Raw genomic sequence first — 25,260 nt, 5'->3', positions numbered from 1 at the left:
TATTTATAAACACTAAGACTGTTCACATATGGCTAAACATCTTATTGGAACAAAAGAAAAAATATTAATTGACTGCAAGCTTAAACCTATCTGTGACTTCTCAAGTTCACAAACTAGTTTATTCCCAGGTTAAAAATTTTAAGGTGTGTTGAATGTTAACATAATGAGGAAGGCAATGAATATATAGCAAGCCTAGAAAAGAAAGCTTACCACCGTGTCATTTAAATCAGTGGATTTTATAACAGTATCCTCTCCCTGGGATAATAAAACTTAACATGTATATGTGCTGTTTCCTTTGCATTATATGATGCAAGTTGAAGAATCTTCTCTTAGGGACTTAATGTCTACCAGTTGAGAAATCATTCCTTACTTCCTTCACCATTCTTTTTTTTTTTCTTCTTAATTTTAAATTCCAGTGTAGTTAACATAGTGTTATATTAGTTTCAGGTGTACAATATACTGATTCAACACTTCCATACATCACCCAGCGCTCATTATGAAGAGCTCACTCCCTAATCTGCATCGCCTGTATCACCCCAACCCCTCCCCCCACCAGCCCCACCCAGCTTCCTCACCATTCTCTACAGAAGTTAGCTGGAACATCAAACATACTAATGTGTTTAGCTAACCACGACCAGGCCTTCAATCAAAGATAGGGATTAACTATAACACACTAAAAATAAGACAAGGACAAGGACACACAAATCCCTCTTTGATAAGGAACGAAGTCCCAGTCTCTAACAGTGGGCCCCATTGTCAAAGATGCTGTTACCCGAGACAGAGGTAGAGCCCTCTGGGCTGGGTGAGCATTTCTGCCCTTCTGGTCCTGCCTGCCACCCAGTGCTCAGGAGGCTGCGGGTTACCTGCAGCCCCTCCGGTATGCTCTGCTTTCTGATGGGGACCCTGGCAGGACAGCCCTTCTCAGGCCAGGATCCACCAACGGGAAAAGCCACCACCGCTTTCTATTCCTTTGCTACTTAAACCAAAGCACTCCTAAGGAAATCAGAATTTCCGCAAGACTCCCTTTCGTATGAAGGAGGCTTTCAGAGTTTGTTGAAGTGTGTTATGTTTCATCCGCGGACGATAATTTGTGTTATATTTAGCATCTGTACCTTCCGAGTTATTTCTGTAAGGGAGAGTGGTGGGGAGAAACAATGCTGAGACTCGTCTGACAAAGCTAGCCAATGTAAATCAACTGAGGGAAAAATTCTGTACGAAGAAATTAAGGCAGTTCATGGTTTAAACAAACAAAGCCCTGTTTTTTAAGGGGGAAAGAGCCACCTAAGTTGTAGCGGTGCTGAGAAGCGGCTGCATGTTTCTCTCGGTGCAGTACCGGGCTACTGGCTCCCAGAGGTGGCATGCCTACTGTCACATTGCTGCCAGTCCCATTAAGGGATGAGAGACAGAGGGGTCACGGAAAGACTTTTTTCTTTTTAATTAGTAGACTATTCTTAGAATGGTTTTAGGTTTACAGAAAATTGAGCCAATTAGACAAAGTTTCCATATATCTCCTCTCCAACTCACAATTTCCCCTATTATCTTGCATTAGTGGGGGACTTGTGTGCAGGTGATGAACCAGTATTGTATATTATTATTTGTAAAAGCCCATAATTTACTTTAGGGCTCACTGCTTGTGTTATAGATTCTTTGGGTCTTGACAAATACGTAAGGTCACGTATCCGTCATGTCCCACAGAACAGCTTCACCGCCCTAACAGCCTCCTGTGCCCCGGCGTCCCACCCTCCCTGCCTGACCCCGCCAGTGAGTGTCCTGCCACCGAGTCACGGCTTTGCACACGTGCACCCTCCGCGGAGTTGATTTCTCTTCCCTCACAAGCAGCAGGGAACCCCTTGCCTACATTCTGCCCCCGACTCCTCTGCACCTGATCAGGTCTCCGACCAGCATCTTCCCGATTACTCTGTGCCTCCCCCTCCACGCAGTGATGACAGGGTTCGTATGGACAGCTGCGTGAGTCACGTCGTGGACGCTGGCACGGAGGTTTATGAGGGAGGCCAGAGAGATTTCAAGTTTCCCTTCTCGGTCCCCTTTTTGGTCTTAGGCACGTTACCCATATTACCAGCTACTCGGGCCAGGAGCAATTTATAAATCCCCTCCCCCTTAAAAGTCTACCCCTTGAGGTACTATTTCTTGATTCTTTTAGGATGTAACATGATGAGAAGATGAGGGCCCCTGCGCTTTCGTCCACCCTCCGGACCTGTGCCTTCTGGCAGTGACTGCTTTTACTCCGAATATGTACAGTGTTTCCATAGCTGTAATAATGGTCTCTGTGCTTTGCTCTGAATTGATCTAAAACAACAACAGAGATCATTATTCAGGAAGAAGATTAGTTTTCATTTCACTCATAAGTTTTTTCCGTTGCCAAGTTCCACTTATTCCTCTTACTTGAATTATTCTTCAGAATTATTAAAATATTTCCCTATTTTTTTCTTCAGAGGAGTCTAAGAATTTCTGTCTTGTATCACTTTGTATCTAAACAACATATTGTTCTTTTTATAAGATTTCAGTGTTGAGTCAGTTATGCTGGTTTGTTCCGTGGCACATTATTATCTCTGGTCCAGGCAAGAATCCTCATTGGTTGATCCATTTGCCTTTAATTTAATCCATTTCCCTTTAATTCCTCTGCCGCATTCCCATTTACCTTATTCTTCCCATAGGCAAACGTGTTTGTGTGTGTGTGTGTGTGTACATATATATACATATATATATACACACATGTATATTTAAATTTTTAACATCTTTTTAAATTTTGTTTTTAGAAAAAGTGTATTGATGTGTTTGTATTTATTTCAACTTACATAGATGGGTTCTGTAATTTCTTTTTAAAGGTTTTATTTATTAGAGAACAAGTGATAGGGACGGACAGAGAGAGAGAGAGCACGCACGCGCACAAGAGGGAGTGGGGGAGGGGCAGAGGGAAAGAGAGAGAGAGAGAGAGCAGACTCCCTGCTGAGCTGGAACCCTGATGCAGGACTCAATCCCAGGAACTGATCCCAGGACCCAGACGTCATGACCTGAGCTGAGGGCAGATGCTTAACTGACTGAGCCACCCAGGCACCCCTGATGGGTTCTGTAATTTATCCCAATTCTGTTTCGTGTGGCATTGTTTTCACAGGGCATTGTGTTTTCAGTACACCCACTTTTCTCCGAGTGTGTCTAATCCATCGCTTGGTGTTTGTCTACCTGTGTTGCCCATCTTTTCTTCCAGTGATGGGCATCAAGTTCAAATATATTTCATGTTTTCTTTAAATGGTCTTTGTCTTTGAATATATTTAAGCGCTCTTAATTAAATTTATGCCTTCTGATTGAGTGTTCAAATAGAAATGCATATTTATAAGTTGTATAGGTAGTAGAGATCTATATGAACTTGTGTTACATTTCAAGAACTGATAAGTAATTTAGAGAGCTGTTTTCCAAATAAAAGCAACCCATTGACTAAAGATAAAGCCTACTCATACGCTGAGGTCTTCTGTATAGCAGAGTAGGTTCTCAGAGCCCATAACAGAGTACAAAAGACATAACTTGGAATAAAATCCTATAAAAGGTGGTATAAGTACCTTACTCTGGTAATGTGTCATATATTAAGCTTTCAAATAATATTTCATTAAAATAAAGAACATCTTTATCCCCTCAGAGTTACATGAATTATGGAAAATATCTTTTCTGTGTCATTATTGAATAGATGTGTGCCTTGGCATTTTCCCCATAAGGACTTGAGGTATCTTTCTATAAAGACCATATATTCTGAGGATAATGAATAGAATAGAAAAGTAATGGAAAGTCATTACTTTGCAGAAGAAGAGGAAATTTCCAAGTATTTTATTTAAAAGCAAATGTTGTAGCCTTGATTAAACATTGCATTTAATGTTAACCTGCTTATAAGCTGAAAACTTGATAACATAGTAAATTATATCAGTTTTCATAATCCAGATGGGGGAAGCATCCTTATTCCTCAAGGTAGATACTATTTCCCAGTAGAGGTACTTCTCACTGAGCATCCCCTAGAGTAGCCATGGACATCGGAAGCAGATTAACCATTAGCAGGACTGACATTGAATTCTGAAAGCTAGAAGTCCACTTATAAGATAAAGTAGAGATTTTCCTTAGGGAGAAATGTTTTATTTACACTCAAGCAAGTGTTTGATTAAAACCCTAGCATGTGGAATCAGTTTAGTCTTTAGAATGAGCAAGTATAGCTGGGAGTCCTGATTCTGCCCCCTTGTTATCTGTGTGGTCCTGGACACATTTAATCTCTGCAAACTGCCATTTTCTCATGTATGAAAGTAACAAGTAACAATAAACTACCTTGTAAAATTGTGGCTAGAATTAAGTCAGGTGGAAGTTCCTGGGATTATTCAGGACATACTACTTAAATTTGTTATTAGGATTAAGTATGATAACCGCGTGAAATTCTGGGATGGCAGCTGGTGCATAGGCCTGGATGTTCAGTGACATTGATGTCCTGTCCTTTCTCTTCCCTCTGCTGATTGTCATTCCTTCTCTACTTCAGGGAAAGCACAAAATGCACGTAGATACCGGAATGGAAGGTGATTGGTGTGGCCTTATTCCTGTTGGACAGTCTTGCCATCATGTTACAACAACAGGCCTAAAGTGGAACCTCAGTAAGTAAAACCCTTGCACAAAGGGAGATTTTCTTTCTTTAAAAAAAAAAAAAAAGTGTGTATGTGTGTGTATATATATATATCTGTATATATCTGCTGTTAGGTCTAAGGTAGTCTGTGTTTAACCTTGCTGTGAACTGCCAGGCTATCTTCCAAAGGAGCTGCACCATTTTGTATTCCTTCCAGTGATGTGTGAGGCCTCCAGTTTCTCCCACAGCCTCACCAGCTGTTACTGTCTTTTTGTTTTGACACATCTTACTGGATATGCAGTGGTATCTTGTGGTTTTATTTGCTCCCCCGACCAATGACTTACGATGTCAAACACCTTTTCATGTGCTTATGGGTCATTAGTATATTTTCTTTGGAGTGATGTCTTTAGAGCTTTTGCTCATATTTTAATTGCATTATTTCCCTTTTTAGTTTGAGCTGTAAGATTTCCGTATATATCCCAGATTCAAGTCCTTTATCAGATACATGATTGGCAAATTAACTAAATTCATTAATTTAATTTTGATGAAGTCTGATTTTTTTTTTCTCTCGTGGATTGTACTTCTAGTGTTGAATCTAAGAATTCTTTGTCCAGTCTTCTTCGAGATTTTGTGTTCCTGAAACCTTCTTTACTTTTCTAGAGAAGCAGCTATTCTAACTAAAGTAGCAAGTTCTTTTCATAGTCAAACCTCTGAGATTTAGATTAGCTGCTTTTACTGTTTTAAAATGTTTCCCAGTGCTTACTAACTGTAATGGGTCCTAGTTATACTAAAACTGTCTGATTTGAAAGGAACAAAAACTGAGGTGGGTATTTTCATGAAATAAATGCTGATTCCACAACACACCATCAGGCTTGTGAAATAGGTCAGCTCTAGTCTCTTTAAAACTAATGATAATTAGTCAAAGAGCTTTGGTTGAATGTCAAAGGGATTGTCTCCTGATTGACCACCTTCCTCTAACGTTATAAAAACCAAATTACGGAACCATGTCATTCTTTTGTAACATGTAAAACTCTTAGGTTCCCACAAGGAAATAAATACTTCAAGAAGTAAGTAATTTGAAGATAAAAAGATATTTTAAAAGACTTTTCTATGAACCTTTTCTATGAACAATTAGGAAAAACTAGAGATATTTTGAGGCAAATGTCTGGAGAGCTCATCAGAATTTGAAAGGACAGTGAGACAGATCTGCTCTAGTGCACAGAAATATGTGACAGGCTCTGAAGCTGTTTAGCTGAAACTGACATGAGCTCCTGTTAGAAACTTTTTTTGAAAACATTTCCACCCTAAAACAATTGTACTCTTTGGAGTTCCATTTGTTCCTGGGACCCAGTCTCGACACCGGGGACGTCCTTCTGGATGTGCCAGGGACCTCACTTTTCAGGGCTGGCACCAAGACTGGAGGGGCACTGAGCAGGGAGGAGGGCTGCCAGTCCAGGCGTGGCCCTGCTTCCTTCCCCTGACGATGATGGGGAACACCTGGAGTACTACCCAGGCTGCTTCCGGGCTCGTTAGAACATCCTCTGATCCTCTGTGTCGCATGTCCTAATTCTATATAATAAAGTTGACCCTGGGAAGGGGCCCTTGGGCATGACGTGGTGTTTAATCTTACTGTCGGTGATAATGTTTCAATCCTACAGAAATGCTACGTACTATTATTTATATATTTATGGATTGCTTTGACTTTTGAAAAAAGTATTTCCCCTACAATTTTATGTAAAATATGTAACTAGCAACTTTATAGAGTAGGCAAAGCCAGAGAATTGAGACACAGTGTTTCATCAGTTTTCTGTGGTGAGAGCGCTACCTAAGGGGGTCTCGGGATAGGTAATATTGTGTCACTAAAAAGTAGTAGTAACAGCTGGGAAATGAGGCAATGTCAACTTGGAAAGCAGTGTCTAGATTTCTTCCACTGAGAGGGCAGGGTCCCTGCTTCACTCGCTGTCACTGTGAAAGCAGAGCCCTGAGGTCAATGTCAGCTTGTCAGTCACACCCATGAAGTGACAGGATGGCCTGAGAAGGAGAAAGGAGGTGCAGTAACTCAGCCAGGTGCTGATCACTTCTTAGGTCAAGGAGAATATGCAAGTGCTCCTAGGGAAACCTATCAAAATCTCCCTCAGGGACAGGAGGGCGATCTGGCTGCCATGTCTGTCACCCCACTGATCGCCGGTGTTGATTCAGCTGATGTGGCTGACTAGTCAAGTGCCCCCTCCACCCTCACTGCGGCTCCTTGTGCATCCCTCCCGAAGCTGCGTGCTGGGCCATAGTGGATGACCTTCCCCGACAGAGGACCGTTTTTCAGTCAGGATATAGGAGCTGCGCTTCCCTGCTAGGACCTCCAGACAAGCGCTCAAGGTCCCTTTGCAGGAGAACGAGGGTAGTCTCCCAGTGAGGCGCTGCACGTGCCTTTCTTTAAAAAATAAAAAACAAAAAGCGAAAACCCAAATCTCCCTCGGGGGGTCTGGAGTGGAGGCTGGCTGTCCCCCAGTCTTTACCCCCTCTAAAACGTGATGCCGCAAGTTCGAAAACGAACCTGATTTACCTGTTTCAGTTTGCAGTATCTCTCATCATGTTCTGTCTTTAAAATAACTGTGAAAAGATGCCTCTGTACCCGTCACGCAGAAGTGAAACTCAACAGCTGGTGTTAAAGCTACCAATGCGACCGTAGTTTAGTTCCCAGCAGTACACTGTGAACGTTCTGTGTCATGGGTCTGGTACCGGCGCTTCTCTAGGCTCTGTTCCCTTGGGAGGAAAACAGCTGCATCATAGGCAGGAGCATCACCTTTACTGGGTCTGCCACATTGCTCTGACAGTGGGTACGCCATTGTCCACTCACCCAGGTGAATACAAGAGCTCCCATGCTCTGTGTCCTCTCGCAGTTCTTGGTATTGTCAGGTTTCATCAGATTTTTGCTGATCTGATACATGTCAGTGATATTTCATCCCTATCTCCGGTTGGCCTGAGGGAAGGCATCTTTTTGTAGTTCCTAGCCACGCAGCATTGGTTTCTTCTTCTGTGCATCACTTTCTTTGGCCATTTAGCCATTGGATTATTTGTTTTTTTCTTATTATTAGAGGTTCTTCAGACCCTAATTATCTACTTCCTGGCTATACTTTGCCTTTTCTAGTTGTTTATGGCATTTTTGTATGCACTGAGGTTAGTAAGTTAAAGGCAGTCAAATGTATCCATCTTTTCCTTGGGGATTTGTAGTTTTTGTCTTACGTCATCTTTTTATTCTCCACAGTCACAGAGACGTTCTCACAATATAGTTCTAGTCTTATTTTTAGGTCTTTTCTTGCACCTGAAATTGATTTTTGTGTATGATATGGGCTACAGATCTGATTTTTTTCATTACTGATTATGAGTTGCCTCGCACCATTTATCTTACTTATCTTATCTTCCAACCGAAAGTTTTCATGTGCAGGGGGAGAACTTGCATTTCTAGTGTCTTCTCTTGGCTTACACACTTCTTGCTATGCTGATCCCACACTGCCCTGAGTAGCTTTATAATAAATCCTGAAATATGGCTAATGGAGTCTCTCAGCTTTCTTCTTCCAGAGTTTTATGGTTATTCTTGGCTTTTTGATCTTCACAAATGTTGTGAACTTGACAAGTGTCATGCACACAATTCTATTGTGAGTTTTATTGGAATTATTTTTCATTTATAGATAATAGATCTATATATACATATAGATCTATAGATATAGATCCTATACATCTTATATTCGATTTATTTCTAGGAACCCTATATTTTGTGTTGATGCTGTAAATTATACCTTTTAAAAACTTCAATTTAAAAAAAAAACTTCAATTCTCTGAGCTCCTTGGTGGTATATAGACAGACATCAAATTGGTTTAAGTATATTATATCAATATATTGCTGAATGCTCTCACTGTTTTCTGGGGGCGGGGGCAGAGGAAGAGAGAGAGAGAGAGAATTTAAGCAGGCTCCACACCCAGTGTGGAGCCCCATGTGGGGCTCAATCTCACGACCCTGAGATTGTGACCTGAGCTGAAACCAAGAGCCGGACACTTAACTGTCTAACCCACCCAGGTATCCCTCTTTTATTGTTCCTAAAAAATGTGAGTGTAGATTCACTTGGGTTTTCTCAGAAAGTCATATATTTGGTAGTAATTAAGTTTTCTTTCTTCTTCAGTCTTAACAAATAGGAAGTTATGACTAACTGAAACAGGAGCTTCAAAAAAAGCTTTTATTTCTCTTTAAAACAAAAAAAGGGGGAGGCACCTGGGTAGCTCAGTGTGTTAAGCATCTGCCTTCCGCTCAGGTCATGATCCCAGGGTCCTGGGATCGAGCCCCGCATCGGGCTCTCTGCTCAGCAGGGAGCCTGCTTCCTCCTCTCTCTCTGCCTGCCTCTCTGCCTACTTGTGATCTCTGTCTGTCAAATAAATAAAATCTTTTAAAAAAATGAAAAAAGCTTTAATATCTTTTTCCCTCATGTAACAAAGTACGGAGGTAAGTAGTTACAGGGCGTGGCTTCTGTGGGCCTCTGAGCCTTTGCCTCAAACTCTTAAGATGTTGCAACTCAGGCCAGTCAGGTCCCCATTCAGCGTCAGGAGAAAGGAAGGGTAAGAAGACAGGGTAGCACACGTAACAGGAAAGTAAGGCTTTAGGGATTCCACCATTTCCAGAAATCCTTTCTGCATCCAGTCTTTTGCCTCAGGGGCCAGAACTACCGAGCAGCCACCCTCGCTGCAGAAGAGCCTAGGTATGTGCAGTCTGTGTCTGAAGACGGGGCGGCCCAAGTGAAACCGAGGTTCTGTCAGAGAAGGTAAGAATGAGTAGGACTCTGCACTTCTATCAAGAAATGTCTTTTCTTTGTCCGCCATCTTGATGAGCAATTTAGCGACACATAGATAATAAAATCTTATTTTCATTCTCTTTTGGCCGTTCTCTTAGGGGTTTCTCTTGTTGCTGTTGAGGAAACTGCAGTTAAGCAAACCAGCTCTTATGCATTGATAATCATTTTTAACTCTGTCCTTTAGACCTCATTTTTCTTTGACGTCCTAAAGTTTTACTACCATATACGTAAGTGTAACCTTTCTTTTATTCTAATTGGTTTTCCTTCACCCTGATAAGTGGTATAGTTAATTGCTTCTGCAGATTTTTCAGATATCCCCAGTTTTCAGATAAGGACACATGGTAGTTCTAGTAATTTGCCAAAATTCACATCATTAGGGATTGTTGCACTCAAAATTGGAAATGAAGTCTATAATGCTATTTTTCCTTATTTCCAATTAGTAAATGAAAGACTTTCTATCAAAGGTAAGTTGATGTTAAAAAGAAATCACTAAAATGAATTTGGGATAAAGAGGGAAAAACCAAGAGGAAGGCACACCTATGGGGAAACCTAGAAACGAAAAAGCTTAGGAAGAAGAATTTAAATTCTCTGCGACGGAGCTCTTAACTTCTTTACACTTTGGCCTAAGAAAATATCAAATGGAATTGCTTTCCGTTTGCCCAGCCCTCTTATTTATAACACTCAAATTGAGTGTGAAATTATGCATTCATTGTTCCTTCTTTTATGTCTTTTCAAAGTATAGAAATGAATGACAGAATGAAATAATTTCAAGTACTGACTGAAAAAGACTCCAGTCTAACCCACATGAAATATTTTTGAAGGGAAGAAATTAAGAGAAAACCATTTGAAAAGATTTTTCATCTCAACGGAAAATAATTTGTAGTAAGTGTGTACAGGTACCAAGATTTTCGTAGGAGTTCTCTGTGAGGATTTTTAAGTGCCAGGCTCATAAGGGGACAGCTTATGGATCTCTAAAACTACACTGGTTAATAATGCAGTTTCAGTGAGAAGCACCCTGAATCCTCACTCCATTATGTCAAAGTATTTTCTGATCCCGTTAGTGTTGTGAGTCTGCAGTGCAGGGGAGAGGGCCCCGCTAGAGAGAGCAGTTTGGGATTTCTTGGCATATAGGTGTCATGGTTCAATGATAGCTCTGCCCACTTAGGTTATAACTTTTTGTGAACTAATGCCGCTAATGTGTGAGATGTTTTATATTTTTAGGTGTCTACGTTACTATTTTTAATTACTGCTTTTCTAGTCCAGTGCTGGAAAGATAGCACTCTGAATCTGTGACATCAGTATTTCCTGTGTGATTCAAGGACAGTATCTTTTGTATCTTTTTCTTTTTTAAGATTTATTTATTTATTTTAGAGAGAGACTGAGTGTGCAGTGGGGGAGGGGCAGAGGGTGAGAGTCTTAAAGCAGACTCTGTGCTGAGCGCTGCCAGTGTGGGACTCAATCTTGGGATCCTGAGATCATGACCCAAGCCAACAAGAACCGAATGCTTAACCCACTGCGCCACCCAGGCACCCAGGTCTCTTTTGTATCTTAATTCTTTGATACCTGGTGACCCACTTTGAATTGAAGATATTATTAAAATTTTCACATAAAACACATGCATTAGAGATCAAAGGTGATAATCAGGATGGCTTTTTTTTTTTTTTTGCCTCTGTCCCCCACCCAAGGAAGCTGTTAGTGAACGTTTCCCACCCCAGACCATTTTCTTGAGTTGACAAATAGGTGAAATGACTATTTCATCACATTTGAGATGTCAGCAGTTACAGGATGCATTTTTATTTAATGTTCACTAAGGAAAAAAATACTGATTATAATTGCAGAGATGAGGGGGAAATGTACATGTTAGAACTGATAAAATATGGTAGATCAAATAGCACAGAGCTTAATTATCAAATTATATGCATAGACATAATTTGTTTATATAATTTGTTTAATTTATTGACTTCTAAGAAGTCAGCTAGGATTCTGATAAGGACTGTGTTGATTCAGTGGGTCGGTTTGAGAAGTAAATCCATCTCATACCAATGTTAAGTCTTCCAACCCATGAACCTGAGGTACTTTCATTTAGATCTTTAATTTCTTTCAACAAAATCTTGCTGTTTTCATGTAAGTTTTGTACCTTTTTTTGTTAAATTTGTTTCAAAGTATCGTATTCTTTTAATCGCGTTGTGGATGGAATTCTCTTCTTAATTTCATTTTTAGGTTGTTCATTGCAAGTATATAGAAGTAAAACTGATTTTTGTATAAATTGATCTTGTATCCTGCAGTCTTCCTGCATTCATTCATTAGTACTAATGGTGTTTTAGTGGATTTCTTAGGATTTTTTTAAATCTTCATGATCATGTCCTTTGCAAATGGATGTAGATTCTTTTGTTTCTTTTTCTTGCCAAACTGTCCTGGCTAGAACCTCCAATACAATATTAAATATTTAAATAAATTGAAGGCAGCAAGTGTGGACATCCTTGTCCTGTTACTGATTTTGGGTGGAAAGCATCCAGCCTTTCATCATATGATGCTAACCGTTGGTCTTTCACTGATGTCTCTTATCAGATTGAGAAAATTCCATTCCAGTCATAGTTTGTTGAGTGTTTTTTTTTTATCATGAAATAGCATGGATTTTGCTTTTTTAAATTTTGTCTATTGAGATGATCGTGTGATTTTTGTGGTTTTTAAAAAATTCTATTGATATAGTATGTTACATTAATTGAATCACGGATGTTAAACCAAACTTGCTTCCTTGGGACAAACCTCACCTGGTCATGATGTACAATTCTTTTTATATATCGATGGTTTCTGTTTTCTATTTTGTTGAGGGCTTTTGTATCCATATCCTATAATAAATTGTTTTGTAGGGTTTGGTTTTGTTTTGCTTTGTGATGTCTTTGACTGGTTTTAGTGTCAGGATAATAGTGCTACCTACCCTTGAAGTCTAGGTATTCAAGAGAGAAACTCCGGGAAAGTCAGCCAAGGCAACCAAAGCAAGACACAAGGGAAATAGGTCTAGCAGGCAGGATGCAGATTTGGGAAGGACAAAGCACAGTGGTAACTCTGGTTGCAGGAGATACCTGGCATATGTTCTGACCCAAAGACAGGTGGTGCCTTGCACCTCGGCCCCCTTTTGTCTGCTCACTGCCACAAAGAGAGGAGAGGGGAGGGGAGGAGACCAACGGGGCCATCTTGTTTCTAATTAAAAACAGCTGGGGCTGGCTGGCCCTTCGGAGGAATATAGATCACTGAACATTGAAGCAAACACAACTTTAGGGGGAAGAAGTTGCATTTACACAAAAATTATATACAGTATCCTGTAAGTGTTCTTTTAAAAATCATGTATCTCAACACATGGGCAGGAGAAATTTCCCCCCTTTTGTATTTAGTTAGTCATCAATGACTTAGAGTCTCCGTGGCTTTTTATGATTAATTTAGAAAAGTCATTAATGTTTTCATAGCCCATTTTTATTTATAAATGGGAAGTGTTAGCTATAAATTCCAGGATTGATCTTTCTTCATTAATAATTTTCCACTAAGAATCTTTTCAAACCTCAGAAATAAAAAATTCTCTTACAAATTTATGTAAATTCAAGTGTGTGATGCATGGGTGAAAGATCTGTTTTTCACAATAGTCATACCTATAATATTACACTTATATTATTTACATAATTTAGGATCGTAATGGCAAATAAGTATTTTCACAGAGGCTTTTCAAGGAGGTCTTGCATTTCTATTCATAGAGTACTAAATATTTCCAAGTATTTGGTAAAACTTTAAAATGTAATAGTGCATACCAGTTTCATTACTCTAGGCTGCACCGAGTGATTTCTTATGCTTTGGACTACATTATGGGAACAGCAGAATATTACTTTCTTTATTAATAGAATGTATTAGAAAAAGAAATCTTGTTGATACTACATCTTGATTTTTTTTAGTGCATTCTATATAATATGCCAGCAAATGACAATGTCTATGATGTGTGGGCTGGACTGTGTGAATGTTATCTCCTTTACTTAGATTCTAGAATAATTATAATATCATAATGTCAAGATGATAGTATCATAATAATGTCATTGGTTGTTGAGACCTATGATTTTCAAGTGAAATAACTAATATCTAAAAATGACTTCCTAAAATAAGTAAATAAATAAGAATGACTTCCCAAACCACACAGCTTTCTGCAACCAGACCTGACCTAAAACTCAGGTGTCTCAACTCCTGGCACAGAACTTTCGCCTCCTGATCTCCTTCATTACTAGCACTGCAGGAAATTTTGGTGTTTGATAACAGATATAGATATATTGAAAGATAGATAAACCTAAAGTATGTGATGTTTGATAGATTAAAAAATGACCATATTTGTTAAATTTTTCATGATGCAAGTTTCCAGGTGTATCAGTTTCAAATTGCTGCTGTAACAAATTACCACAAACTACTGGCCTAAGCAGTGCATCCGTTGTCTTATAGTTCTGGAGGCCAGAGTCCTATATGGGTCTTAAAAAACAAAAATCAAGGTTCTGACAGAGCTGCTTTCGTCCTGGAAGCTCCAGGGGAAAATCCTCTCCTCACCATTTCCAGTTCCAGAGGCTGCCCTCATTTCTGGACAGTTATTCCTTCGTCTTCAAGGCCAGCAGCACACCATCGTCAAATCTCTCTCTCACCTCTACTTCCATTGTTCTATCTCTTCCTCCAACACTGACTCTGTCGCTGCCTGCATTTAAGGAATTTGTGATGACACTGAGACCACCCGAATGGCCCAGGATAAACCCATCTCAGAATTTTGATTAAATCACATCTTGCAAACCTCCTCCTACCATATAAGTGATTTATTCACAGGCTCCATGGATTCCAGTGTAGACATTTGGCGGGTGGGGGGGGGAGGTGGGGTGTTATTCAGCCTCTCATATCAGGTTTGTACTCAGTGAATTAAGTAATTTTCTGTTATTAGGTCATTGAATCTTTAGAGTTATCCCGAAAACTAACATGTGAAGACTTAATTTATATTGCCATCGAGAAACTGAATTTCAGTGTTGCCATTCATCTGGCCTCAGATAACTTGTGATAAAGACTCAAGATAAAATAAAAACAAAACAAATTATGTGAGCACGATTTATTTGGTGTCCACAAAGGAGAGGAACGAGGGTAACAATTTACATCTGTCTGGTTTCTGTTCTCCAAGGACTGTCGTCAGGTTTAGCCAAGTATGTACTCTGATCCGTGAGAGCCACACAGGAAGTCAGGCCTGCACAGGCCAGAGCCAGGAGCTCCATTCGGCTGGAGGGTTGCAAGCAGTCTCTTATTAGACATATTCCTTTTTAAAAATCCTTTTTGTATTTCTTACTTTGTTTAGCCTTTGAAGCTCTCCTTACGTGAGAAACCGATAGTTTCTACCAAAATCAGGCAAAAGGGGCACCTGGGTGGCTCAGGTTTTTGAGTGTCTGACTCTTGATTTTGGTTCACGTCGTGAACTCTGGGTCGTGAGATGGAGCCCCGTGTTGGGCTTTGTGCTTAGCTTGCAGAGTCTGCTTGAGATTCTCTCCCTCCTCCCTTAAAATAAATAAGTAAATCTTTAAAAATAAAAGCAACAATCTGATGTGTGATTAAGATGGTGAAAACACAAAAGGCAGAAAATTTGACTCTTCCTTATATTGCTTTTATAGCCACATTTTATTAGTCTCAGGGCTCTAACGGTCATTAAAGGTTAAGTAAGTATTAATGAACTCACTGAGCACACATAAACACCATCAAATTACTAGTTTACTTATGCCACTATCTTTGTTATTTCTGTCCCTTACACACACACACCTGTGCCACGCTCACATGCTTGTAACATGAGATATGACAAGTTTGGATTTTCTAAGCATGTACCTAGATTTGGCCAGTCAAGGGTTGTAGACCACAAAACTGCCACTTTTAATAAGTTCTGAATATTAGGGCCAAGGAATCATTGCACAAAATAACAGTCATGGGAAACTCTAGGACCCGGCTTTAATGAAGGAGGCAAAGTTAGTGGTGGTGTTGGTAAGCAGTAGATATTATTAGTACAAAGAGGAGCAAGATTATTTTTAGACTATGTCATTGAGAAGGATTTTCAAATACTCTATTTGTAAGCAAATACTATATTTTCAGACATTTAAAGCTAGTAACATATGGCCTACTACAAACTTGTGTTAAATATATATTTCATTAACTCAGCTCCAGTTCTGTTTTCTGTGTTGTAGGATTTGAACCAGACATGAATGATATTTCTTCTCTTAAGGCCTTGCCCTTTTGTGATTCTGCTGAGAGCACAAGGAACCAACAATAATTTACTATATGCCATAATCATCCTGTTTTGTTTTTAGAAAACTCCCTACAACCTGACAACACACATTTATTATGGTTGATTCTGGGCATTTAAATATGAAAACAATTAACGTGCGTTTGTAGGGAATATGACAAATGGGAACCTGCGAGCAGACCAATTTTTCACTGACCTGCGTTCAAGAACACTATTATAACTCAGGTTTGCCTCCCCAGTTTTTAAATGAGTTGATTTCCTAGTATTTATGTGGGCAGGTTGACGGATGGGAATGACTTCAGTGTAAGCCCAAGAGTCCCCTTCTATTTCCCCTCCTCCAGGTTGCACTTTTGTGCTGATTCAGATGTGTGCTCTGTGCATTCAACCATCCAGCTAATATATTGAGACAAGAAAGCAATAACTTTTGGTCATTACATGAATTGTAGAGAAAGAATCAAGGGGTGCGGGTGAATAAACTTTTACTGTGGGAATAGCTCACAGGGTGTAATTTTCTACTGAGTCCAAATAATCATACTCTGCATTGTGAATAGCACCTTCATGTATCCCATCTCTCTTTTCTCTACACTCACTGTTGTTCATATTCAACATCAACTCTCTTATTAATGCAGAGTATTACTGTCCCCATTTTATAGATGAGGAGACTGAGTCACAGGATATTAAATGAATTGTCCAAGTTCATATTTCCTGAGTCCTCTGTGCGCACAGGAGGAATTCATCACTGATGATTTACATAACTATTTTTAAAAGCTTTAAAAGGATCTCAAAATCCTTTCTCTAAATGAAAGTGGAATTTTCCTTGAAATTGGGCAACATCAAAGACAAAGGAGATAGACATTAACACCTTAGCAATTACAGTCATGTTGCAAGCCCCGCCTAAGGCACTCCTTTCCACTCTGTAAGACCCAAGTCACATGGTAGAACCCACACAGCTTTGCAGAGTGAGTAATTCAGGGGTAATTTATGCTCACTGTGATATGATTTCTGGGGTGATTATAAGCCAAATGTCAGTCACCATGGTTCTCAAGATACTTGTAATAAAGATTGAAGGGGGAAAAAAATTATTTAGCATTCACAAAGGAGGATGAATGTTTAAAACAGAATTTTTGAGTGTCTACAGATTCAAGGATGAAGAAGAAAGAACAGTGATAAAAGGGCAAGATGGCATAGTTGCAGGAGGTTTAGGCTACGTGCCGTTTTCTCAGCAGCGAGCTGCCACTCTGTCCTCTAGATTGCTTGGAGGCCAAATTGTGAAAAAGCGGAAAGTATTTGGAGAATACTGGGCTTAAATTAGGAGAAGAGAGATCAAACCGGGGGAACTGTCCAGTATGCAGACTAAAATAGAAGCCTCCACACAAAAGGGCTTTTCTATATAACCGTGTATCCCAAATAAAGTTTGTGAAGAAATATTTACTTTTTTTTTTTTTTTTTTTGGCTGTAGTTCAAGGGAAACTCAAGGTACAAATTACATAGAGAGGAGGTAAGTTCTCAAACTTAATTACGCATCAGGGAACTACACTGTAGTCTTCTTCCTCTTCCAGAGAGGAAAGTAGGATTGAACTAGCAAGAGAGGGTAGAAATCCTCTGGCTCTGAGATTTAAAACCAGCCAAAAAAAGCTTTAAACCCCTTGACAAAGCAAGTCTCCGGAGATTATTATAGAACATATAACTTACCTTATATCTATATAGTTTGTACCTTGAGTTTCCCTGGAAGTGCCGCAGAAAAATTTATGCACCTGTTTGCTTCAGTTAATCATGTGGAGGCAAGAAGACAGTAGGGTTCAGATTCTGACTCTAACATGAGGGGGTTCCATGGTATTGGGACGCCCTGCGGACTCCTCACCTGAGGATTCATAGATGATGTCAAGACTTTCTTCAGTTCAAACATGGGCTGCTGAAGCCACAGAGAAATGGAGGGGTCCAGAATAAAAATGCCAACAACTTCGATTTTCAGGGAGACCTCCATCTCCTCGGTTCCCTAGGTGCTGGCAATTAGAAGAAGCAGTAATCGGACCGGAAACAGGGGGTGTTCGTTTGAAAGCTGTGTCAGGGCTGATGCTGCGTTGTGTGGACCCATCTCGCAGAGATTTCCTGGCACGTGACTCACTGTGTGACAGGGCTTTGAACTTCACGGAGGAGGACGTCCTGTGGCATCACTAGAGTTCACAGTCTCCGGCTGAAGGTTCTCGCTCTTCAGAGGTTTACAGTGAAGCCACGAATGGGAAGTAATTACTGTTCCTCATTTGCACTGAAACAGAGTTGGACCTCTGGCTACAGTCAGGAAATTGTTCTCTGATAAAGTTCCGGTAGCAGCATTGCTGTTGCTCAGAAGCCCTGGTGCCCTCGTCACACTCTGGCCCCCTTCTCAGAAGTTTAATCGCAAGGATCACTTTGGGCAAATCTCATTGGCCTTTTTGACTTATCTGCTTTCTAGACCCATTTAATTGCAAATTAACAACCACCTGTTTCTCTCAACTATCTGTCCCCAAATCTGGTTTTCTTTCTGTGTGTGTTATGTATGTATGTGGTAAAGAATGTGCTTAGGAAAAAAAAAAAATTACCCAAGCAAGAACACTTTCTGATTTTTTTTTTTTGCCAGCTACACTGATAGCCAACTTTTATTTTTAGTCATTAAAAAAATTATTTGCACTGTATTAGTGGCAGTTGAAGTGTGACATGTAATTAAGAAAAATACAAATTTACACCTGTGGTGTTTTCAGTTGACCTGTATCCTGCCAAAGGCTGATATGAGATAGACAAGGATAAAGAAGTTTTATTTCTTACAGCCTTGCCTGGTACATACTAATTACTAATTACTGTGTGAATTACTTAAATAACTTTCACCCCTTATAGAAGGTGGGGATAGTTACTCGCAGGGGGCAATCTGGTTTGTGCTCATACGACAAAGTGAATAACAATAGTCAGGCTGTCCTCGTTCTCATCCTGGTTCTGCTGTGATTCTGATATAAGTATGAGCACTGCCCTCACCTACCCCGTTTTCAGTTCTCTTTTGTCTAAAGTGAGTGACTTTGAACGAAATCATCTCAGTCTCTTTCATCCGTAGCATTCGTCTTCTTTACTCTCACTAGCAGAATTGTACTCTTGTTCTTTCCTCCTGAATGCGTGTGAAAAGCATTTGAGGTCCAGTGCACATGCCTCTCCCCAAGACTTGAGCCCATCCCCCGGTATTCTCAGTGTGTGTTCTCTCTTGAACATCTTCCCCGGCCTCCCACCGATCTTACTCATCTCCAAGGGCCACTTCAAATCATGGCCTTCGTGAAGCTTTCCTACAAAATGTGATTTCTCTTTCTTTTGAATTCCAGAAGTGAGCTGTGCAGCCCTTTGTGTGTTGACCTGTGAGCATCTTTGTGCAGATTTCTTACTCCCTTTACTACAATGCATTTGCCTCAAGGATTTGGTGCCTGTTACCTGCGATGCCTCTTAGTAGGCTAGAATAGTGCCTTGCATGTTTTATGTCATTAATAACCTTGTGTAAATTAACACGTGCATTTTCTCCAAATGAATTTTTAATAGAGTCAGCTGCACTATAGTGAAAGATGTTGAAGCAAGAGTTCTTTATCATAAACCTTTGAAACAATTAGGATAGTAAAGGAGAAGTTGAATTTCAGTGGTGAAAATAGCCATAAAGTCTGCCAGAAGTTGGTAAGGCTTAAAGTGATGCCATTCAGAATGTGACTATAACCAGAGACCATTACTGAGTGTGAGCCAGTGTGTGTTGGATTGGGGCCTACCTGGGGATGGTCCACGGAGGCCTGAATTTAGAAATCTCACCTTACTGGGGATTTGGAGTTTTAAAGGAACTCACTGTTCCCCTAGATGACTTCTCTTGCCCATTTCTTTACTGCTGTGAGCATGAGGCAAGGTCTAAAACATTTCATTTTGTTTGGTTCCCCCGCCCCTCTTTTTTAAAGAATTATTTATTTATTTTAGAGAGAGCACACGGGAATCTCAAGCAGACTCCCCACTGAGTGCAGAGCCTGATGGAGGTGTGAGCTCGCAAACTTGAGATCTGACCTGAGCTGAAATCAGCTTAACCGACTGAGGTGCCCCTGGTTCCCTTTCTAGATGTTGAAAATCATATAAAACTATAATTTGAGAACAAGTATTATTAAAAACAAAGGCAGATGAAAATGGTTCTTTCATTGTGTGTCTATTCATAAAACTTATAACATTTGCTTTGCAAAAAGAGGGAAATAAGGAACTCCAGCTCTGCTGTACTGTGTCCTATAGGGCACTCTTACGGCATCACGTAAATGTAAAAAGTACATTCATGTTTGTTCCAGCTATTTTGTATCTTTATTTTATCCACTTAACTAGATTGTATATGTCTTTCGTTTATGGGCCCCTTAGGTTTTGTTCCTGTCCTATTTAGTAAAATCCTTAACACTGGATGTTTGAATAATCTGATTAGTAACAGGAGTCCTTATCAAAGTTGCTCTGTCTTTCTCATGTTCAGACCTTCCACATTTCTCTAGTATTGTCAATTGCAAGTAATGAAGTGGTTACTTAGCCTCGGAAACAAGCTGATTTACAGTTTGGTAAGAAATAGTGGATTCTGGAAAAAACGGCAAAGAAGGAACAGTGAGCAAGGACGGAAGAGGAAAGGACTGTACAGGTTATCTGGAAAAGACGCCGTCAGTTAAAGAGGGAGTAATGAATAGGATCATATACAAAAGAGAGAAATTGCTGGATTTCACTGAGGAAATAATTTGGTCACTCTTGAAAATGCAGAATAGTAGCAGCCTAGTAGGGATGGAAGCCAGATTTCTGTTTCTTAAAGTGATTAGAAAGGAGTTCTGAGTGCACACTGAGAGCACAACGGCAGCAGATGCATTAACCTTCGTAAAAGACGTTCATCAGTGATTCCAGAAAAGCTATAGGTATGGAGTTTTGTTACTAAGGCAGCCTTTATGTCCAAGATGTAAAAGAAGTCTGTCTATGTTGAAAATCAGAGGGAGCCGAGAAACTGCAGAGATCCAGGGAGAAATTGCCATTGGGAGAAATGGCGGGGAGGGGAGTACAGGCTGGAAGGTGGACTCCAGAGTGGGGGTGGGGGCTTTTAGGAGAAGTGCATTTAGCTCTAACTTCAAAACCAGAAACAGAGATCCAGATGGGGAGTGTGGTATTCGGTATTAAGGCGAAGACACTGCCAGGTGAAGGCACTAATCATATGTGGTGTGAATCTTCACCAGTAAGTCTGTCACAGCATCAGCAGGTAAGGCAATGGGTATAAGATTGATTTAGAAAGTTTAAAATACCTATCCAGGAGAGGGCGTTAAAATAAGTAACTTCTGGGGGCGCCTGGGTGGCTCTGGGTTAAAGCCTCTGCCTTCGGCTCAGGTCATGATCCCAGGGTCTTGGGATTGAGCTCCGCATCGGGCTCCCTGCTTAGCAGAGAGCTTAGCTTGTGTAAGTACTAATGTAAGTACTAAGTACAAATGTAAGTACTAATGATTTTGATCCAAAAAAATTCACTTTTAGTTAAAGTTAACTAACTTTTAGCAAGTTAAAGTCACTTTTTTTTTTCTCAAGATGTTATTTATTTTTTTGACATGGAGAGAGAGAGTACAAGCAGGAAGGGGGGCGGGCAGAGGGAAAGGGAGAAGCAGACTCCCCGCAGAGCAGGGAGCCCCATGCTGGTCTCCATCCCAGGACCCTGGGATCATGACCAGAGATGAAGGCGGATACTTAACCACCAAGCCACCTGGGCGCCCCTAGAGGTCACTTGTAAAATAGTGTCTCACTGGCAGTTTTGGTGTGCTTTCCTAGCCTGAGAGGACACCGCTGGATTACGTCCAGGGTTTTGGGTCCTGGGTGTACTTACACCAGCTCTTGGCGCCTCCTGCCCTGCACGGGGCTGTTACTGATTTACCATTAATGCTCATGGCAATCACAAATTATTTAGATTGTCACAGTTGAAATTTTGCAGTTAGCTGTGTTTTCTGTGTAATTTTACCATTGAACATATTTTTTTTAATGAAGAAGGTATGAATAGAAGAAGAAAATGCTAGTAGTACCTCCCTATTATACTTGGACCTAAACGATCTGGGGGTGGGGGGGGTGGGTAACACGTGTCCTGTCAGTATAGCCAAACAAATTGAAGACAAGTTTGTTACCTAGAAGTCAACTGATTTATTTTGCCAGCTTCATTTCTCATTAAGAAAATGCCCCTCTCTGCTTGGTCTGCTTCTGAGTCCCCTTCTGTCTGTCAGCTCAATGATCTGATCACAACTGATAGCTTTAAATAGGTCTAAATCCATTGCTTCTCAAATGTCTATCTCCACCCAGACTTTTGGTGACTTGTCCTCACATTTAGAATGAACACCTTGCTCCTGTCTGTGCTGCTTGTCCTGCTCTAGGATCTGACCTTCATCAGGCTGCCCTTGTACTTCCTGTCTTGGGTTCTTCGGACTTGCTTTCCCGTATTTCTCATGTTCCCGTATTCCTCGTATCTTCCGTGGCCCTCCCACATGGCGTAATTCAGGTCTCAGCTTGGGTGTTGTTTCTTTATGGAGACTCTTACCTAATAAGCAGATCTAAATCAGCATCCCCGCCCTCCCCAACCAAGCACTCCAGCACTCGCCCTGTTCAGTTTTCCTCAGTGTAACCATCCCTGTTTGAGACCATCTCATTAAATTATTGCTGTCTGTCTCTTCCCCTCGCAAAAGTTAAGCTTCATGAGAGCACGGACTGTTGCCCGGCTAGTTCTCTACTGTATCTTGAACACTTAGCATGGTTCCTGCACAGAGTAAGCAATGAGCAAGTATTTGCAGAATATGAACTTTCAGTTGGATTGGGTCAGATGGCAGATGCTAAAATTAAATCAGGAAAGAAGGATTAGCGTACGGCTTGGCATTGTGAACCTCCTGTTCTAACTGTAGTAAGAATGAAAGACTCAGCTGGAGTTATTTCTCCCAGGAGGAATTAGGAACAGCAGAATGGAAGGTTGACATGGAGCTGGCTACAGTGGTGTGGCTGGAGGCCTGTGTCAGACCAAAGACATTGTTTGAAAAAAGGTGGGGAGGGAGGAAGAAAAGGAAGGAAGAAAGAGGGAGTGAGGGAGGGAAGAAGAGGAAGGAAGGAGGGAAGAAGAGAAAGGAAGGAAGAAGAAGGAAGGAAGAAAGGAAAGGAAAGGAAGGAAGGGAGGGAGGAACAGTAGGCCCAAAATGTAGTCACGGCCCCCACAACAGCAAACCAAGACTCTACTGCACTTTTAACTTCTCCCAGAGATGTGACCTTTAACCAGTCAATCTGGAATTTCCTGATTAGCTCTAGTGATCAGGTCTGCAGGATAGATCCCCACCCTTTCCCCAAAGGGAGGTAGCCTTGCTTGAAACAATCCACTCTTTGTCCCCAACTTCTCCCCCCATCCCCTCACCCCTTGCCTGTAAAAAGTCTTCCATTTTTGTACAGTCTCCTTTCTACTTGCTGGATGGGATGCTTCCTGATTGGGGAATCCTCGAATAAAGCCAATTAAATCTTTAAACTTACACAATTGAATTTTGTGGGTTTTGTTTGTTTGTTTGTTTTATACCACATAGAGGATGTGGAAGAGGCAATACCTAGGAGGAAGTCAAAGATTAATACCTGGGGTGAATCTAAAATGATACTTTTTGCCAAGGGGGATCTTTCTGTTTAAAGTCCAACTAAATAAGACATGCTTTGAGAGCTCCCTCAAAACAGAAGTTTAAGAAACGCTGTTCATCACTGTGATTCAGTTCTGCTGTGTCCCAGAATCCAGGAATTCTCCATGTCTGCAGATTCCACCACTAGATGGTGGGCTTTCAGTCCACAGTGAAAACCAAATAGTCTTTGGTTCCTTATTGTCAGTCATCCCCGGTTTGAGGCCCGTGCCCGAGGATGGGCCGTTGATTGATGCTCTGATGCTCTGACCTCAGCTTCCGTTTTCTGCAGCCCACCTGCTCTTCTGGGCTTCTGCAAAGCAGCACTTGCCTTTTGAAGATTTATACCCCAGTCAGATGTGCTCTTTCATTTCCCTGAATCTTCAGAGTGCTTTGCATGTCTGTTTAAGCCACTCCTAGCCTTGGATTATAAGAACCTGTATAACTGCTTTTACCCCTTTCCCAACTAGATCGTAAATTCCTTGAAGGCAGAACTTGGGTCCTAATCATTCCTGAACTCTCTAAAACACAATCTACAAGCCTTGGACATCTGTGAACCAACGTAAAGCTTAGAAGTAAGAGGTGGGGGGGCGCCTGGGTGGCTCCGTGGGTTAAAGCCTGGGTAGCTCAGTGGGTTAAGCGTCTGCCTTCCGCTCAGGTCATGATCTCAGGGTCCTGGGATCGAGCCCCGAATCGGGCTCTCTGCTCAGTGGGGAGCCTGCTTCCCTCTCTTTCTCTGCCTGCTTCTCTGCCTGCTTGTGATCTCTGTCAAATAAATATATAAAATCTTTAAAAAAAAAAAAAAAGAAGAAGAAGAAGTAAGAGATGGTGGGTTTAAGTATCAGTTCTGGTACTTAGTAGGCACATGACCCTGTGGTTCACTTCTCTAAGCCTACATTTTCTAATCTCCTGAACTAAAGTAGTCATAGATAAGATGATGTCCTAGAAGTGTCAAAAGGGTTAGATGAGATCGTGTACATAGAATGCTGGGCGAAGAGTATCATAAGCAGTGGATATTATTCTGGTGACCATTTTTATGGGTACCCAAAATACCAGTCTCAAGAGGACCCAAGAGTGGCCCATCTTAAGTGACTATCTGTGATCCTGATATCGATGACATTCTGAAATAGTGACTGTCGCAGAGCCAATAATATATAATAGCAAAAATTCAGCTGAGAATACAGGCCTAGATCCTTAATTAAGAAAAAAGTGAACAGTGGAAAATCACTTCTGAGTCTTATAAATAGGAAATTGGATTTCCTAATGGGTAATTTAAAATACTTTGGGAGCATAAATACACCTGGAGCACTCAAGCTATAAGTTGGTGACTCAGAGAACAAGGGCACAGAATCCTGAAATAAGCAACAGCAAATGGCCACTTAAGCTCTTAAAGAGCAAATTGCAGAAAATAAATTAATTCACTTAAATATGCATGAATCTCCTGAGTGGTGGAATATGCTGAAATGGTGCTGAATGATTTCCTTTGTTGTGTGTGTTCTAAAGTATTAATAATGCCCTGCGCTTTGTGCCCTATACCTTTGATTAGAACAAATCCCAGAATCTTTTGCCTTTTTAAATTGTTTTTAAAGCAATTTAGATGATAAAACGGGAAATTCCAGTCAAAGTGCACATTGGTCTCATTGATTTGGAAAAATGGACAGCAGGTTTAGCAAAGGATAGATGCGGCCCAGAGGGAATGGGAAGTGATTCAGATGACATTGTTAGAAGAGAGCTTTGGGGAGGCTGACATAATTTTGCAGAAACTTCTCAAAAGTTTGAAACTTGTCAACCTTTCCCCCGAAACATGTGCCAAAATTTCAGCAGTCTCTGATACTGTGTGGCACAGCAGTTTAGGTTCCAAGAATC

The 25,260-nt window shown here is 40.7% G+C and overlaps 1 protein-coding gene across 6 annotated transcripts in view; it reads left to right on the top strand.

Annotated features, from left to right (window-relative positions):
* The window catches only part of TPK1 (thiamin pyrophosphokinase 1), a 347,265-nt gene that overhangs the window by 254,761 nt on the left and 67,244 nt on the right, over positions 1-25,260 (top strand). For all 6 annotated transcript variants that reach the window (XM_080818627.1, XM_080818623.1, XM_080818626.1 and 3 more), the window contains one exon: positions 4,529-4,640. In XM_080818627.1, coding sequence (XP_080674753.1) covers positions 4,529-4,640 — 112 coding nt within the window. The remainder of the gene's footprint in view (positions 1-4,528; positions 4,641-25,260) is intronic.

The sequence above is a fragment of the Martes martes genome, assembly GCF_963455335.1.
Source record: "Martes martes genome assembly, chromosome: 11".
NCBI lineage: Eukaryota > Metazoa > Chordata > Mammalia > Carnivora > Mustelidae > Martes > Martes martes.
Note: the sequence above shows the minus strand (reverse complement) of the source record. Positions and strands in the feature narration are given on the sequence as shown.